Source organism: Meriones unguiculatus, chromosome 3 (assembly GCF_030254825.1).
Source record: "Meriones unguiculatus strain TT.TT164.6M chromosome 3, Bangor_MerUng_6.1, whole genome shotgun sequence".
NCBI lineage: Eukaryota > Metazoa > Chordata > Mammalia > Rodentia > Muridae > Meriones > Meriones unguiculatus.
In genome coordinates this window covers 52,572,138-52,591,365 of record NC_083351.1, presented here as the reverse complement: position 1 = coordinate 52,591,365, position 19,228 = coordinate 52,572,138, and the positions used below count along the sequence as shown (strand labels likewise).

The 19,228-nt window shown below is 44.5% G+C and overlaps 1 protein-coding gene across 2 annotated transcripts in view; it reads left to right on the top strand.

Annotated features, from left to right (window-relative positions):
- Positions 1-19,228, top strand: part of Chn2 (chimerin 2) — a 267,306-nt gene that overhangs the window by 51,708 nt on the left and 196,370 nt on the right. The window contains exon 1 of one of the 2 annotated variants that reach the window (XM_060379985.1): positions 3,522-3,597. The exons of the other annotated variant lie outside the window; for it this stretch is intronic. Within the exon in view, the coding sequence (XP_060235968.1) occupies positions 3,537-3,597 (61 nt within the window). The 5' untranslated portion in view covers positions 3,522-3,536. Of the gene's footprint in view, positions 1-3,521; positions 3,598-19,228 lie in introns of those variants that run through there. 2 annotated transcript variants of the gene reach the window in all.

Sequence of the window (19,228 nt, the reverse complement as noted above, 5' to 3'; positions counted from 1 at the left end):
TCTGAGATTGACATAACCTGTTTGATATGATAATTTCCAATTGCATCTGTTTTCTTACACATGATATAGCTTCATTCTCCTTTATGTTTCAACCCACTGTCTGTTCAGTAGCATCAAGCTACTTTGACATGTATGATTTCTTGGTAATCATTGGGTGCCTGACCACTGAGCTTCTGGTTGGGAGAACTTGAGCTCTTCAAGGACCCAGTCTCAAGGCCTATAAGGAAGGGGGTGGGGGAGAAGACTTCTAAGTCCCTCCAGTCTCCTAACAGGGTTTTTCAGCAGCCACAGATCCCCCAAAAGGAAAAAAAAAATTAGTTTCAAAGCCCTTTGCCACTAGAAAAGCAAAACCAAGTCAAAAAACATGATACTCTTGTGGACCTAAGCCAACCTCAAAAGCAAGGGTGTTTCTTGGGCACCCAGGGACAAAGCATGGGTTTCCTTCAGACCCTTTGCCAATGAGGGCAATTGCTGTCAGCTGATCCTGACATTCAAAGCCTGCCTTGCTTTCCTGGGGCTGCTTGGCTGAAACTTGGACCCCTAAAGTCTGCTTACTTTGTGCTCATCTTCTCTGACTCAGCTACCAAGAGTATCCTTATTGAAGACAGGTGCTAGAAGTCTCTGAAAGTAGTCCATCCCACACCTGATTCAGTTTGGTTTAGTCACATATTGGTGTTTTGTGTCTAATTTGCCACTTCATGGCTTTTGTGTGGTTTTTAGTCCAGAGCATACAAGACTGAGCTGTTCACAAATGCTGGTCCAGTCCAGTGGCCTGCATTCCTTCATATCCCAAAGGCAAACTTCCTGCTCTCTGCACCTCATGCCATCTGTCCTAGCTGGTCTTTATCTTTCATCATCACTTCATCGCTCGCTTGACTCTCTTCCCATAGCATGGCACCTAAGATTATAGCAATGAACTGTAGGAACTGGAGTATAGAATTGATGGGACAACTTTGAATCCAATCAGACCATTTTTTTTTCTATACCTGTAAGGAAGGATAGCTTCAGAAAGGTTAAATAAATTACTGTATTTATACCAACCATTACAGACGCAGGCCTATATCCTTTCCTCTACGCGCTTATAACCTGCCTAGTCGCATCCTGGCTCCCTATCTCCATCTGTCAACTCTTCTGAACACTCACACACGCAAATGTATTTGTAACTCTTCTATGATCTCCCTCTTCCTCTCTTTCATCACATACTGATGGTGGCTCTACTCTGTAGGACACTGACTGAATAGTTGATTGTCCATACTGTATCTCGTGATAGTAAACAAAATGCTAAGGTGACAGGAAGAAATTATGACTGCACAGGCAAGCTAGGGAGTATGTACACACTTGTAGCCTAAGTTTTGAAAACCGGGCTTTGTCCCGTAAAGTTTAAGGTTTGCAACTTGGACTACTTGCATTTTTAGCTCTGTGTTCAAGAATCAACACAGATGCTCCAGCTTGCTCATCTTTCTTTGCCTGAATCTCTACCTGGGAACCTGGCAGCCTTTCTTGCTTACGTAGTCTTTGGCTCCCCCACCCCAACCCCCAGGGTCTGCTTAAATCCTATTTCTTTCATAAAATTGTCTAAGTCAGTTTCATCACCTAAAATTGTATAATAATTTCAAACTATCCACTTGCTTTCTGTATGATGAATTTGACACAAATGGTAAAATGAGGTATTTTTTTATAGTCATGAGAATAGTCACACAGTAGGAAACTATTACCACAAGCAAAGCTTTCAGACTGGAAACCAGAATGCTACCTTACTGAGGAGCCTGTAAACTTACACCACCGCTGACAATGTAAGCTTACATTATCTAACAGAGTACAAATGCAGTTCCACCTCAGTCTTTCTGTACACACTCAGGAGAAATAATATATTTTGAGGGTATTGCTGAGGCATTACTGCAGTTCTGAAAGATTGGAGACAACAGGGCTCCAGCTCTGGGGAACTCATTGGATAGACAGACCCTGATATATCACAATGGAGTCCTATACAGCTATTTTAAAAAGATAAAGAAAAATTCTATGCATGAATATGGAGAGATATATAGGACAGGGAGAAAGCAGAGGTTCAGGAGCATGGGTGATGTATGATACACTGTGTGTGAAAAAGACTAGCAGAGAGTGTGTGTTCATCATATAGTCACTATATGTTCTTCTTATATAAACACCATAGGCATAAAAAAAACATATGTATGTACGCCTAACACATTATGCTATTTTCGGAAGGAAATACTCTTGGTTAACAGGTGAAACTTACAAAGCTGGGTGTGGTGTTATACTCCTTTCATCACAGAGCTTTGGAAGTGGAGGCAGCAGGACCAAAAGTTCAAGGTTTGCCTTCACTGTGTAGCCGGCTTGAGGCTAGCCTGGGATTAAAAAAAAAAAAAAAAAAGGCAAAACTTCTACTTACTACATGTACTAAGTCAAGGTTCTTTAGAGGATAATATCTATGTAAGATACATCTAGTAAATATATAATGTATGTTTATTAAATATCAATATATAATGTATATATAAGTGTATATATACTTATATACACTTACATTTATATGAGATACACTCTTTAGGTGCAAGGCTATAGGAAGAGAGGCAAGGAGGTGATGAAGTGATAGCAAAAGATAAAGATCAGCTAGGACAGATGGAATATATATGTATGTATGTATATGTATATACATATACATACATACATACACATATGTATTTAACACACATATATGTGTACACACATACACACACACACACACATGCCTGTGTCAGCAAGCACCTCAGCAGGTCTTAGCTTTTTTCCTGGAGGAGTGACCCATGCCTTCATGCCTGAAGGGTCAGTGCCCTTTGTCATCCTGCCTGGATTAGGTTGCTGCAGTGACTTTAATCACAGGACCAAGAGATGCCCTAAGGAGCCCTTGCACCTTCACACATAATTCTTTTCCTCCACTGTAGAGAAGAAATCATTTCTCTCTTGGTCTCTGGATCAATCACCCCTCCTAACACTGCGATTCCCTCCTCAGCCTCTTGGCTTAAGGCCTCAGAAGCTCCAAGTGGCCAGAGGAAAGTCTGAGCTTCCAGTCCAATGGAATGTTCATTCCATGTGGCTCCTAGCGGGAGTACTTTCCCCTCTGAAACCAAAACTTTTAGGCCAGCAGAACTTAAGGTCTTAAAAACAAAAATCAAAAAATTTCCCAGTAGGTTACTAGGGGTGAGTGGAACTGTTCTATTTTGCACCCCTTATTCTTGGCCCTGTGGATCCTGGGAGAAGATATTCTGTATATTGGACATTGATTGAAAGCATATACTGCCTCCCAGAGAACCCTGAATTCTGAAGACTTACACACAGCATGGTGACTCCAGTTCATGATACTGGGTCATGCCCTTGGGACTTGGGGACAGTAGATCTAAGTGGCCTCACTGTCTGCCCATATGCCAAGGGTAACTCATTCAACTGTGGCAATCACTTCCTCATGTATATGTGAATAACAGATTTTATTTGTCAATTATTTCTCAGGAAAACTGGGAGGAAAAACAGACACAACTGAAATATAAATGGAAACTAATGAAAAACAACTCCTTGCAAGAGACAGGAATAGAAAGAAGACTTTTCTGAGTATGTGCTTCTATTTCTGTTTAGGTTTGGACCTGAGTCATGCAAATGCATTACATGTGTAGAAATGAAATAAATACAGTTCAGAACCATAGAACGTTTGTTCACCTGTGAAATAGGATATGGTGTGATTGACTTTGCAAGTCCCTCCTGGACATTGTTTGTGGACCCTAGTGCCCATCTGCAGAAGGGCCTCAGAGCTGTGCGCTGTGGTGTTCTTTGGGCCAGTGAGTGGGAACAGGTTGGATGTGGGAGGAGAAGTCTGGAGAAGGGGTGACCCGAGTGAAGGCATCACCTGTCTCCTACCTTCCATCCATGGATGCTGCTCGGCCAACACAAGAGGAAGAGAAGGAGAGAGGGAAACACCTGAGGCTGAGCCATCAGGTAGCTTCCTGACTCGGGGTTTGTCCTACTGCCTTGCAACTTTAAGAGTTTTGGAGCTTGGTTTCCAAGTGAACAGCAGCCTGCTTTTCCAGACTGTTAATTCTGGATACCAACCTTGTTTTCCGTGGTCATATATACGGTGGTTTCTCCTAGTAACACAGTGATTCTCAACTTTCCTGATGCTGCGACCCTTTAATACAGTTCTTGTTGTGACTCCAGCCATAAAATTATTTCTGCAGCTACTTCGTAACTGTAATTTTACTACTGTTATGAATCCTAATGCAAATATCTGTGTTTTTAAAGGTCTTGACAACCTTTGTAATAGGGTCCTTGGACCCTCCCAAGGGATGTCACAGGTTGAGAACCACTGTAATAACAGAACGAAGGATCCTTTGTTCACCTTGTTACATCCTGTATCACTCTGACAAATGTAATTTATAATAACCTCCAGTTAAAACACTACTTAGCAGTTGAATTCTACTATCCTCTTAACACACTTTGGCTTATGCTGGCTATTATGGTTTTCTGTATGAAGCATCTCCCAATATTATATGTTGAAGGTGTGACACTACCTTATCATGGGTTAACCCACTGATTAGTGCATGCAGAATGAGCCCTTATGATGTAGCTATTTGGTTAGAGGAAGGAAGGCTATTGGAAGTGCTTCTTTGAAGGGCCTCTCTTGCCTTGGCTCCTCCTCCTTTGCTCTCTTCTTGTTTCCCTCTCTCCTTCTCTTCCTCTTGTGTAAAGCAGCCCTGCTCTGTTCTGTCCTCCCCACCTCAACATTTCTACCTTACCACAGTCCTACAACAAGGGCCAAGCAAACATGAACCTCTTTAGTCACGACTCAAATCAATCTTTCCTCCTTTGATCATGGATCTCAAATATTTGCCACAGCAACAGAATTCTGAGCACTACGTGGAGGGGGAGGTGTTAGAACAAGGTGCTTTCATGGAGACCACAGGGAATCATTCATTCCAGGTGGTAGGTGGTGAGTCTCTACCTCACCTTACCCCACAGCCACCCTTTTGTCAGTCACAGTGGGGGTCCTTCATCCAGTGCTTTCTGGAACTCTATCCTGCTGGCTGGCAGTGCACCTTTGTGCGTTTCCCCCCAGCCCCACCCTCCCTTGTGTTTTGTGTGCTGCCTCAACCTGTTCTTCAAAGTCTTACAGAATGGGGAAGAAACCGGGGCTCAAGACTATGGGAAGTACTAAATGACAGGCCTAGGATTTGGCATTTGCAGGGTGTCTCTGTTTCGGTGTTTTATCATTTTAAAACTCAGTGGGAGATATTTTGAGTTCTCACTTTCTCTCCTGGCAAGCCATGATTTCCTCCCAGCTAGTTTCTGCCTCCAAGCAGTCACCTCATAGAAACTTCCTGTTTCCCACCTGGAGGCCAGGCAGCCGAAGAGCGACAAAGCTCTTTCCTCCAGTTCACACATTCTCCTGTGTGCCTGTCCACATGTACATGACTGCTTCCTCTTGAAAAACCAATTCCTCAGAACGTGGGTCTCACTCTTGTCATTGCATCCTGGTGAAATCTTTTGTCTCAACTAGAACTACAGTACATTTATTTACTTTGAAATAAAACAAACAAAAATGTTTACCAGGAAACCTGGTTACAGTTACCCCAAATAAATAGCACCGTTGACTATCCACACAGGTCAGCTAGCGGAAGGCCTTTCCGGAGGAAACTGATTTGCAGGTTTGAATGATTCTTCAGGACTTTGCCCTCCCAGAAGTACTAGTCACAGGCACACAACCTCCTTTTAGATGAGACCCTGGGAGGGAGGACTGAAGGACGTGATGGTGACCAACTTGGCGCAGTTTATGAATGCGTTTCTGTGGGGAATCTAGCGAGGCTGGCCAGGCTGGTTCTCTCAGTGCACAGTGAGGGTTGGGCGCCATCGTATGCAGGCTCCACGGTGCTTTGCTCTGGATACATGATGAAGATGATGTGCTGCGGAGCCTGTCAGTGTTCTCAAAAGGTCCCCTGAACCATGGGCCAGAACAGTAGTGTTAACATATGTCAGGAACCCAAGAAAGTTGTTTCATAAAATATGGTATGAAAAGAGCAATGCTCTAACATATATTATCTTACAGAATAGTGATTGTGGGCTTATATTGCTCAGCAATTAACTATTTCCTCTTAGGCCCCAAAATTTTCTTTCTCAAAGAAAGCCTTTCTTCTCTTTGAGAAAATGACGCTTGCTGTGTTCTTAGTAATAATCTCCAGTTAAAACGCTACTTTGCAACATATTTTACCTTCTTTCTGACACACCTTGGCTGTTGTGGAGTTTCATTCAAAGCATGTCCTCAAAAGCTCGTGTTGAAAGTGATATAGGGAGCCCACCAGAGATGACCACTCAGACAGTTTAGAGCCTGCTGAAAGTCTTTATTCCAGCTGTCTGGGACTACACTCAGCTATTCTGGATCCAAGTATAGTCCCAAAGATTTAGACCAATGGGCTTCTAAAGGCAAAAAACCACATCCTGAGCCAGGTGTGGTGGTGCATGTCTTCAGTCCCAGCACTCCGGGAAGCAGAGGCAGGTGGAGCTCTGTGAGTTTGAAGCCAGCCTGGTCTATAAAGTGAGTCCAGGACAGCCACGGTTATATGGAGAAATTCTGTCTCAACAAACCAAAAAATCAAAATACATTCTGGCATCTCATTTTGTAGCAACTAGGGGAGCCTTTGTGCAAGCAAGCAGTTTAATAGAGGCTACCTTATCTGGGACATCTTGAGCTCAGGTTCCTTGGGTAGTTTTCCATGGAATTCTCCATCAAGGACATCAAATTCTTCTTCAACCTGAAATGGGCTTAGCAAGAATACAAGATGGAGTATCTTCTGCAATGTCTTGCCCTGACACAAAATGAGGCTCCCAGTTAGTGGATTCAGCCACGGGGAAGACTGCTCCTGTCTGTCTCACTTTTAGAGAATCAGAGGTAGACCTTATGATCAGGGCTCTAATCAGCGAACAGGGAACTGCCACTATTGCTATAAAACAAACTGCAAATTCAATACGTAGAATAAAAAGCACTTTTTTCGTTCATGCTTTGTATTGATCAGAAATTTTAGAAGGACTCAGAGGGGACAGGTCTGTTTTACTCTGTGATGTCCACGCCTTAGCTGGAATCATCTAGTCCTGCCTACACACAGACACTAGTTTCCACATGTCATGGTGGCCTTACATTAGCCTCCTCCTGGGAAGAGTGCAGTATTATATCATAGAAGATCATATGGGATTGGAAATACTATTATGGCCACTTTTAGAAAATGTAATTTTCCCCCAAAGAACTTTGGCAGGCCTCTATATAATGGAAAAAAGACAGGAAACCGGGAAGAAAATGCCACAGTGAAAGTGCTGCAAAGTCAAGAAGTGTTATTGGTAGATAAGCTAAGTCAATATGGCCCAAGGGAGAGGACATGAGAACATTTAGGAGAGAGAGTGGTGGAGGGAAGAGAGAGAGAGAGAGAGAGAGAGAGGAAGAGAGTGAGGAAAAGAGAGAGAGAAAGAGATGATGGGAGGCGGAAGTAGAATCAGTCACCTGGTATGTGGGTAGGGAGAGGTGGTGCTCTATTTGGGAGTCTGGAAGTCAGTGAAGACATTGTTTCTTGAGCAAAAGAAAGCAAAACTCTAGGGAACTGAGTGAAATAAGCATCTGAACAAGTGGAGAGGAGGAGGACCAGGGAAGCAGACCCAGCAGCTATTCAACAACAAACCCTGGATCCGCAGCTCAGTCCACAGCCTCTCACCCACCACGCCCCTGTGTCTTCTGTTATTGGTGCCTCCTTATGCCTAATTTTCATGCTTCCATTGGTGTCCTGGCCCCTGTGCTGCAGAACAGGCATCCCACTGCCCATCCTGGCTGCTTTTTCCAAGGCCTTCCTTCTTAGCTCTTGTCTTTGTATGTTCTGTACCCAAGAAATCAAGGTGGGCTTCTGGGAGACCTAAGGCCATATGAAGGGAAGTATGTTTTGTGCAAATTGAAAGGGATATCGGGAAGTGACCCATGCCTTCAAGAGAGCCTTTTGGGAAGGAGATGTCACTGAATTAAGGAAAGGTCATGGTCCCCTGCTCTCTCTATGGTGCTTCATAGCTCCAAGCTGTATTTGTGCTCTACTACTCACTGAATATACATGGAGATCTTCAGGAAGTCTAAAATACAGTATTATGACCCTGCAGTCAGGGACTGGCCCCAGCCCAACAGACTCCAGTCCTGAATAGAGTGTCTAATGCCTTATTTGTTAAAAGTTATGTAAGTGATGTGATCACAAAACCACAGCTTGGTACCCATCAATCTTCCCATCCTGCTGCACAGAAGATATCTTCTTCCATGTGACACATCATTAGTTTGATGATATTCTTGAGTGAAAGGAATTTGGAATTAGCTTTATATGGAATATTTTGTATGCCAAGTACATAGGGTCATTTTAAAAATACATTTCAAAGGATGTGTTAAGCATGCTTTTAGCAAATCATGATACAACCTAATATATGGCTCATACTTTAAACTATTGTCTTATAAATTATACTATCTTAAAGAGTGTTAAATGTTACCAGAATTAGGTTGCCAATTTATTTGTTCATTTACAATTTCTGTTTGTAGACACTTCATTCCTGTCTTTGCTGTCCCAAGGTAGTACAAGATGTGACTTGATTTTCTTCATCAAGTAACCAATACTGCCAGTGCAGGCGACAAAAACTGTCAATTAAAGTCAGTATGTATATATTAGGATAAATGTAATAGTTTTCTTTGTGTTGAGTTCATTCTAATCCTAGCCCCTTTCTTCTTACTTAGTTGTCTCTTCTACTTTATTTCTGCAGGGAAACTATCTTAGTCAAAAAGACACTTTTTGAGTAAGGAAGTAAGTGGCTTTTTAAAACTTTCTTTTCAAAGTAAGTGGCTTCGTTGAGTATAGAGTTTCAGTTTTGCAACATAGAAATGACAGTGGAGTTGGGGGTAGGAGGTAAGTGGCAGGTGGTGGTGGCATAACAGTACAACTGTGTTTCATGTCACTAAACTGTAAACTGATAAATGGCCAAGACAATAAAATATAGGTAATGTATATTTACTATAACTTGAAGTACTAATAAAAGTTAACACTGAAAGTATAATCATTTCAAGCTGCAAAAGCAACTAAATTTGGGGCCAGTGAGAAAGCTTAGTATGGGTAAGGGTACTTTCTGCCAAGCCTGATGACCTGAGTTTAGTCTCCAGGACCTACGTGGCGGAGGAGAGAACCAGCCCCTGAAGGCTGTCCTCTAACCTCCATGTGTGCATATCCGGTAACGTGCATGTCCCCACACAGACAAATAAATAAATATACGTGGAAGCACCTGTATTGAATAGTTATACAAGTAAATAACTGGCCTTTAAGATGAACCTGTTTTTTTTTTTTCCTCAGGAAGACAATCCAGCTTTTGGGGTGTTATATCAGAACTAGTGGGGTGGAAAGTAGCTGGTACGGAGACTTAGCACAAACTGACCTCGAGTCACTGATGCCTGTCCATCTGGAGTCAAGACAATAGGGTCAGGGGCATATGACAGATTGCCTTTCCCTCTGATCTTTGCTCTTTCAGATGCCTGGTCCATGTCACAGCCCCGATTCCCTTCACCAAAAGCACTATCTACTCAGCTCCCAGGCGCTGAGGCTCAGATTTGTCTCCTGTCTCTTACACGGCGTGCACGTGGTCTCTTGCCATTCTTCACACTGGCTGTTCATCTGATTTTGAACTTGCTGCCCTATAAGAGTGCAGAATGTTTACATGCTGTCCTAGACTTGAACAGTGTCAAGAAGTGTCACAGAAGCTCTTGATGCTGTGGTTTCTTCTGTGTCTGCTTCTCCTGCCTTAAGATCCTCCAGCAGTGAGAGCAAGGCCTTCCTGAAACCAGGCAGGCTGGGATCAAAGGAAGGGAACTCTGAAAACTGCTCAGGAAACATGAATGGTGTGAGAGACTCCTATAGTAAAGATGTGGGTACTCAGCAGAAACCCTAGAGAGACTAGGAACTGGATGCTAAGTAGCAAAGTACAGAGAACACGTTTTGCTTTGGCCGAAGGGAACAAATAACAAGAAACAAATAGGCTCAGTTTCAGACTGCTCTTGAAGACTGTCAAAATTTTGACTACTTATTAGTAAGGATTCAGCTTAAGAAGACCCAACGGATATCTTTACACTGTATGACGTATTGTCCAAGTGACTGTCGGAATTTGTGTCCTATACAGAATACACCAGCTATACATGAGGAGCTTCACCGGAATTCCCTGAGACACTGCTGGGCCTTACAGAGCATTCATTAGAATGGTCCAGGAAAGGGAAGACTTACTATTTTGTTCTTCCACAGCTTATGCTCCCTCCATTTTATCACACCCCCCAGCCGTGTGTCTGAAGGACGGGTATCCATTAGCTGCTATACGTTAGGAGGCATTTCTATCCAGTAGGAGGAACAAGGCATGTGATAAATCCCATTTATCCACACTGCTTATCAGATGAAACTACAGAACAAGAATTTTTGAAATTATACGTTTTCTGGGAAAACTCCAGATCCGCCCTCTTGCTGATTCTCATCTCAGTGAGCAGAAGATGGTGTGAAGGCAGTTAGATGATGGGATGTAGCATTTATGGACCATTTGCATGCAAAACACCGAATTTCAAGTTTCAGATGAATTATTTAATGCTTGGGAACCCCCTTACCATGGCAGGCGTCACCCCATTTTATACCTGAGGAAATGGAATGTTAGAAGGACATATCATTGGTCTAGGCCATCTAGCAGGGAACGTGAGTTCACTTTGTGTCTCAAGACCACATATGTTTAAGAGAAGACTCACGAGGGGTCAGATCTCACCTTTCTTCTTGATGTTTTCCTTCCTGGCTGCAGCCCTCTGCTGAAGGTCACTTGAGACCTCCCTCCTCCTTTGGTATGCCTGTGATGTGCCTGATGTCTTCTGCGTTTCTCCTTGTCAGGCATATCATCGGACACACTGCCCTAAGATTCCCATCCAGATAGTAACCAGGCCTCGTCCCTGTTTAGCTTCTGAGATGGAGCTTGCTCCGGATAGTATGACTATAGATTGTTCCAGATAATAGTCTATAGGATTGCCAGGACTTCTCAGCAACTTCCTCAGTTGGCCATCATGTACAAATTTCCCAGCAGTTTAGCAAAGGCCACAACAAGGCAGTGACTTTCCTGTGGGGGTAGGCAATGGGCAGTCCTGACAAGGCACGGCCAGCGGCCCTGCAGGAAGCACTGGCAGCTTTTTTGTTGCCTGGTGTCATAATCTGGGTTGTCAGGGTGTCTCTGTTCTGAGACTCTGTCTATTTTTGGTAATAGTTTGAGCAGAATCAAGGACATTCTGTGTACCTCAGAGTACTCCCATAGTGCTGGACAAGAGCAGGCTTCTGTGCCAGGCTCACTGGAGCCATAGTTTGGCTGGTACCTGATTTGGATGACTCTGCTTAAAGCAGGACATCCAAATCCACTTTTTGCTGATAACAGTTATCAGATGTTGTAGCCCGCACTTAGATTTTCCCCGCCATGGATTTTTTTTTCCTGTAGAGCGAGTTAAATATTTTGTGTTGAATCTTCTTCCCTGCACCCATAGTATAGTTTCTGTGCATGTTATAAGGCAGAAATCCATTTGAACATCTCTATTGTCTTTGCTTAGTTCAAACCCTGACACTAGGGGCTGGGTAGCAGTTACCCATATTTAGTGTATGTGTCTTACTCAGAATTTTATGTGATGATGAGGAAAATAGATTATTGATAGGATATTTTTCATTTTCATTTTTTTCCTTAATATACCATGGCACTTAAAAACTAGCATTGCTCTGGGTATCAGTGCTGGCTAACGAGAATTTAAAAAAAAAAAACAACTACTAATTATTGTATACATTTCCATGTCTTTGTTTTGGGAAGATAATATTCTGTAAGTAGCTTTGAAGCTATTAATAGAGGTGAGAAGGCAGGGATGCTTCTGTACTGATTCCCGAGGAAGGCTCTTCCAGATGTGGAATGCCACAGGGAGAGGATCTGCCTTGGATGATTGACAGCTGACAGCCTGTACTCTTTACTGCTAAATTGGGGCTTGGGCCACAGAAGGCAGCAACAGCTGGACTGTTGGGAGCCAAGTCCTTGCACATGGCAAGCTCTGCTCCCAACAGCTATTGGCAGGACCTCAGCCTCTGAAGCAGCACACACTGCTCCAGGACAGGGTATAACTGCTCCAGCACCTGGGCCATCCGGGAAACACCATGATGCACTCAGATGAGCCACAGCTGTTAGTTGGAGATGCAGTTCTGTGGCATCCTCTGAAGCATTTTATTCTTCAGTTCCTTTAAAGACCAGTTTCTCAGCTGAGGCAGAACCATACATATAGAAGGACTAAGCATGTCAGCTAGAGAAAACTGTCCCCTTCCAGTGTCTGAGAATGACACATATTCTGGTTGAGTTCCATTTCTTCCCTGTTGACTGTTAGGTCTACACTGGGCCATCTTACCAGCTTCCTTATCTCCCTTGCCTTTTATTGATGGGATAGTAGCAGCTTTCTCACCTACATCATAGGTTTCTCTTGGGAATCACAGACATTAATCTAAGCACCTTGTCCCCTGTAAGACCAATTTAAGCAGAAAACAGAGGGATTGAGAAAAAAGTTCCTGTGATCCATGGCCTCCAGTTCTCTTCCTATTCTGATCCATGAGTGGTTCCTGATAATACAGTTTAGCTTACCGTTTGCTGACCTCATGTCCTGTGACAGATGGAGCTGAGTGTGTTTCAGGCATTGCTTTATGTAACAGTCCCCAAGAACGCCTTGCTGACTGGGCTATATGACTGCTGCTTCCATTCGTATGCAGAACCCAGATTCTGAATGTAGTGTGTCCTTCCAGGAAGATCCATGTACTTTCTATCAACTGCCTTCTAAAGGAATGTGTACTTGCCAGAGTAATGTGTACCTGCCTGCAGCTGCTGAGTGGAGTGAGAAAGTAAAGGCTTTGGAGTGAGTCAAGATTAGAATGGGGTTGTTGGGTGGGGGTAGCAGAATTTGTGGGTGCAAGAAATATCAGTTTTTTTCCCCAACAGAACTGATTTGTAAACCTCATCTAATATTCATTTGCAGATAATCCTTAAAAGCACTAGTTAGTTAATGGGATTTTGAGATCCTGGTACATATATTTGGAACTTGGTCTTCATAATCTTTGTAAAAGTTAGATGAAGCATACAGTGAGAGAAGTGCCAGGATTTCAAAACTTTGTCAAACAGAACAGAAATGGTTCTACTGGAGGTGGGAGTGAGGGGGTGAGAGTGAGGGGGTGGGAGGGTGGCGGAGGCGGGGGCAGTGAAAGGAGGAGCTACAGGTGAGTGAAATGCCTTCAGAAAAGGCTTCCCATGCAACGTCCCAGCCCATCTTCATCCTCGTCTGTGTGTCAAGTGTGTCTTTATTCTGGCTATGCTGGTGTGTGCCTGACTCCAACAGCAAGTAGACAAGTTGCAGACGCCGGGCACCATCAGCGGGTAGCAGCATGTTTGTCCCTGGTTTTGGTAAACAATCAGCTGAGGGCTCACTGAGTGCTCACGGCACCCCTTTAACCCAGAGCTTTGAAGGCTGTGAAGAAGAGGAGGCACTCTGCCATTCAAAAATGACCCAGAGCCCTTTCCATCTTCCCAAAGCTTCGGGCTTGGGTATGTCTTTGTTATCATTTCCTATGGGCCTCTTTGGGTGAGCCCTGCCCAGGAATATAAGCTTACCCAGGTGGATGTGGGAATTCTCAGTTTGGCAGGAAACCAGGTTCTTTCTGTCTAAGACTACAATTAAATTTGAGGTTAAGAAATCACATTTGTAAAGATGAAACAGAGTGATGTCTTTTGCAGAGTCAATTCTTATATCTCAGATGTCATGGATTATTCAGGATCCTGTTTCTCTGCTTCCTTTAGTAGCATTTTCATTTGTCATTGTAGTCTCATTTCCTCTAACAAAGTAGCAAAGCAGAGAAATAAGTTAAAAGTGGAGTCTGCCTTTTGCTGCTGAGGGGTTCCTGGAGGGCCTGGAGAGGGTATTCCACATCCATCTTGACGTTTCTCCTAGCTGCCCTTCCCACAGATGTCTAGAAGGTGCTTCGTGCAGGTGCTTGGGTACAGGTGGTTATTTCTTTGTGGGTCCAAAGACAGATGGGAGTGAGCATCTAGCCTTGTTTTGCTACAAGTGGTGCTGAAATGCCCTGGAGCCTATGGATTTGCCCGTGGCTTGGTGTCAGTTGTGGTATTTTTCATACACAAAAGGGGACACGTAATCTGTAACCCGCCATCCACTGATTGATGGCTTGGCAGCTCAAGTTCTGCATCACTGATTCATGGGGCTCCTCAGTCTCAGGAGCCCAGGCTCAGGACGGTTTCCAGCTCCTTGGTCCTCCTACTTCTGGTTATCAACTCAGAGAAGCCTTTGATTGATGGGCCAGCTGGGCTACTCATATGCATCTGGACGGTGGGTGATTGACAGTTTAGGGGCTCAGGAATGGCATCCTCTGCCTTGCCAGGGAAAATAAACAACTGTGAACCCCCAGGATCAAAGTAACCAGCAGAATAAAGACAGTTCAGTAGTAAGGATCTGTGGCAAAGTAGGTCATCAGGATATATCAAGGAGAGCCTGCACCAAGGCCAAAGCAATGGTGAGCCTGGAGCAGATGGACAGACACTCTGCTGCTGGCTAGAGAAAGAAGAAAAATACTTCCTATGGGTGACAGAAAAGTGCCAGATTCTTCCAGATCAGTATTTTCCAAAATTTGGGGGCCGTGGTCCCCTTTATTCTCTTAACAATAATTATACGTTCCAGGATATAGGTCATATTATTCAACACTCGCCATGTTATTACTTCAAACTAAGAAGTATTAAAAAAGTAATAAATTTATTTCAAACTATATGGTAATTATATGTTAACATTAATTATTTTTATTATAAAAATACATTATAAAACAATAAGTGAGAGCTGTGCCACAGTAGTACCTCAAGTCTCCCTGGAGTCTGGTTCAGCGGGCGATGGTTGCATCTCACACCTGCTTCTCAATCCAATCTGTTGCAGAACTCCATTGTTTCTACAAGAGGGAATGGGAACGAATGGGTCAAACTGAGTCCCAGGATTATTAGGAAAATGGAGTTGTGATTTTTCACACCTGCTGTGGTGGTTGCAGGGAGTCCCAGTTCCCCAGTCCATGCTGAGAGCTGCTTCCCAGGATGCCACTGCCTTCCCTCCACCACACATTTGCCTGTCTCTGGTTGTCACATGTGGACATTTCTGCACTACAAAAAAGCGGGTGTGGTGAGCTGAGCACAGAATTTTTATGGCTTTTGGCATTTGCATAATGTGGATGACTTCCCAATACACCTCAGACACGGAGTAGAAGAAAATAGATGTCCAAGGCCCTGTTGGGCAGTTCAGTTAAGCCCTTGTGCATGGACCAGAAAACAAGATAATCCAGGGTGTGAGACAGTCTCCTTTCCATGCTTTCAACATGTGACCTCAACTCCTAAGTGATCCACTTAGCCAAGACAGCATTCTTTTCCCTTTCCTAATTACACAGTGTTTTATAATGGAGAAGTAGCTGCTCCAAGCTCTCTGTGGGTCCCCTGCTTGCGGGACTCCTGAGGAACTGAGGTGTGGGCTACCCAGCCACCCAACACAGCGCTTCACCCAGCTCATTTGCTATTTCCCGGGTGCGGAACCCTCCCAGTGCGCCGGAACTCCTCCCCCAACCCCCACACTGACCAAGACTGTAGCTGAGCTGAGACAGCATGAACACAAATGGAGAGCAAGCCGGCTGTAAAGGTCGTGGACTCAGCGGCAGGCTTTGCCTGCTGGAGAGAATGACAGTGGATACAGCCAGTCAGTCTGCGGCTATTATGCAGATCAAAGAAAAGTGGTTCACAAAACCAAATGGAAAACAAACCACGTTTGGGTATTTTAGCATAGGGACATGGTTTTTTAATGTGGCTCAGCAAAAAAAATTCAGCTTCATTCTCTGTCTTTTGGGCAAATGGTGGCTCCTCCAGAGCTAGAATAGGCCAGGAACAATGCCTCTAGGTTCATTTCTAGTCATGGGGTTTTACAGAGGACAGAGTTGGAGATCACCAGTGTGGCGGAGTAAGGCAGTGTGGAGAAGGGCATGAAGCAGGGACCATGTGCTAGCAGCAAAGATCCCAGAATGCATAGTCTCATTTTACAGAAATGCCATGGATTTAGTGTACCTTATTTTGGACCCAAAGGAAAAGAACAATTTAGTGCCACGTCTGCAACCCCTCATGATTGCATTGGGTTGGAAGCAGGAGGATTATTTTTGTTTTAATTTTTTTTTGTTATTGTTGTTGGTTTCAGAGACAGAATCTGGCCTTAGGCTCATATCTTTCTGCCTCAACATCCCAAGTACAAATATGGGCCACCACGCTTGGCTCTGTTTGAAAAAATAAGTGAGTATTTATTTAAAACAAAGCAACCACACAACCACAGAGAAGTCAAAGTTCTGAGTAATAGTGTTATCTTTGACCAGCATGAACTGACTAAATTAGGTGAGTACTTGTCTCACTTCCTGCCACAGCCTTCTGAAGGAGGGGCTGTTATCAACTGCTTGGTTTGCAAGGAGGGAGGGTGAGAGTAACTCAGCCTCAGGGGGCTCCTGAACACCCCACGCAGCACTGACCCTAGGCAAGCTGTCTAGGGTCCTTCACCACTGTGGTGACTCTGCCAGCACAGCGCAGAGAGGTGGGTGAGGGAGCTTGCATTGCTATATCTGCAGGGGACAGAATCAGATGGTTTTTTTCTGTAGACAAGCTAAAAGCTCCGATGTTTTATCATCAGTATTTGGGACTCTAAGCATTATCGGTGATCTGAAAAAAATTAGTGAGCCAAGAATAGATTCTCACTGTGGGGGAGAGAGCGTGTAAGACTTTAGGAGGTTATTTTATTTTATTTTATTTTTCCTGTCACCTCTGAGAAGGACATATTAGGAGGGGATGATAGACAGAGTTCCTGAAGGGTATAGAAAAGAGGAACATGGGAAGTAATTCAGGAGAGCCACCAGGTGAACTAGAGAGTCCCTTCTCGAGTTCACTAGAGGATCTCCTGCTGGTGGAGGGGGCTTCGTCATCTGCATCCAAGAGCACATGATGATCAGAGGGAGTTTGCTCTCTCTGAGAGACCATATATCTCAGTGTAGGAACACAAAGTAGGAGCTAGTAGGAAATGTTGAGAGCCCTGAGTTCAAATCTCAGTTCTGCCACTTACATGGCGTGGTGCAGGAGGATGGCTCCCATTAGCACATCTATCTGTATGCTTAGTTACTCGGGAGTGGAACTATTTGAGAAGGATTAGAAGGATAAGGAGATGTGGCATTGCTGAAGACAGTATGTACCTAGGGGTTTTGAAGTTTCAAAAGCCCATGCCAGGCCCAGTGTCTCTCTCCCTCAACCTGCTGCCTGCAGGTCAGGATGTAAAACTCCCAGCTACTGTTCTAGCACCATCATTATCTAGACATGATGATCATGCACTAACCCTATGAAACTGTAAAAGCCTCAATTAAATACTTTTTTTTAAAATAAAAGTTGCCTTGTTCATGGCGTCTCTTCCTAGCAATGGAACAGTAACCGAGACACAGGGCATGCAGTTGTGCTAGTGTTCCATCTTCCAAGTTTTTAGCGGATGGTGGTTAGAGTAAATAAGAAGTTGCAGGGAGGTGGTCATCCCATCTCTGTAAGCCTCCAACGAATGCAAGCCATTGTTACAATCACGCTAACTAGAGTTAGGAAGGTGGCACAGTTGCCACTTCTGTGCTGTGGACTAGTCCTCTATTGTGATTTGACCTTGAGCTATTTCTAATCATTGTGTGATGATTAGCCTTGGAGTCCATCGGGGGCCCTCGTATGGTGGCAAGTCTCCTTCCGTAAGTGTAAGATGGCATTTGCTAGGCGTCTCAGCTTGAGCCTTCTAGGACAAACTTGGAAATTTCATGTGTGCTTGAGTGTCCAGCCATGCACAGAGCCCTGTTCCTGACTCAGCTGGTGGGGGATGGAAACATCATTTCCTGGTTTCCTGGGTCCCCAGGCCCTGCCAGCCTGTGTAAGAGTTCTGCTAATTTTTTTAAGCGTCTCGGATCTCTCCTCTACACATGAAAGGTTACTGAGTAAGACCTAGGCCTGTGGCGGTGCAGGGCTGCGACTGTCCTCCCCATCCTCATCAGGAGTTGAGCACCGAGTGAGGAGTCCCATGGGTTTTGTAGCACAGCCTTCACTTGTTAGTTGAGAGGATGAGATGCTGCCGCCACCGAAGTATTTCTGGGCGTCACATGGTTTCCCCAAGGGAGGCATCATGCAGTAACGCCACATCCCCCTCCTTGTGTTACCTGGGTAACTTGTATTGCTGATGTCAAATTCATAGTGGCACAAAGCGGGCAAGCAGTGGAAGTCTGTAGCATAGGGTCAGCTGTTCCCAGATATGCCCAAGTGCCTCAGTGTGTGACCAGAACAACAAGGTTCCGTGTGTGGTGTGCGTGTGTCCCGTGAGTATTCACCAGAAGCTTCTAGAGTTGCTTGAGGAACCGAAACGAGGGGCCAAATCCAAGAATGCTAGCCAATACAAGCAGAAATGGGAGGGACTCAGCCACGCATTGCTCAAACTCTTGAACCAGGCAGGGGTTTGCCAACCCCAGTTGGTTGTTCAGATCACCACACAACCCACACCTTTCCCAGCAGCCTATGGGAGCTATGCTCAGCCTTCCATACCAGTGTGCTCCTGTGGCTCCTGTGGGGCCTTTGAGAGGTTTTCCTATTCTCCTTGGCTGCTCTATGCTGTGGTGAGTCAGCCCCTCCCCCACCTCCTCCATCCTGATCCTGCTACTATCAAAAACTGCTATTCCAGTTTTTAAGGGTTGTTGTGCACAGGCTACATACAATATTGCCACACACCATAGATCCTGACCTTTAATTTTCTCAACAGCCCTAGGAATTGGATGTTTTTATCCCCATTTGCAGGTGGGCAAACTGAGGCATAGAGGGCTTACATTGATTATTGACATGTAGCTAGAGTAGCAGAATGGCCCAGACCACGGTCCCCTGAACCTCATACTGCACCATGCTGTCAATGGAGAGGGAAGCTTAGGTGCCCCCTGATCAGCACTTTGGAGTTACAACATCAAGCTGGAGCAAGGATTGGTGCCCTCAGTTGCACACTGGAATGTTCTGGGCAGCTCTTCAAAGTCCCCAGGTCCCA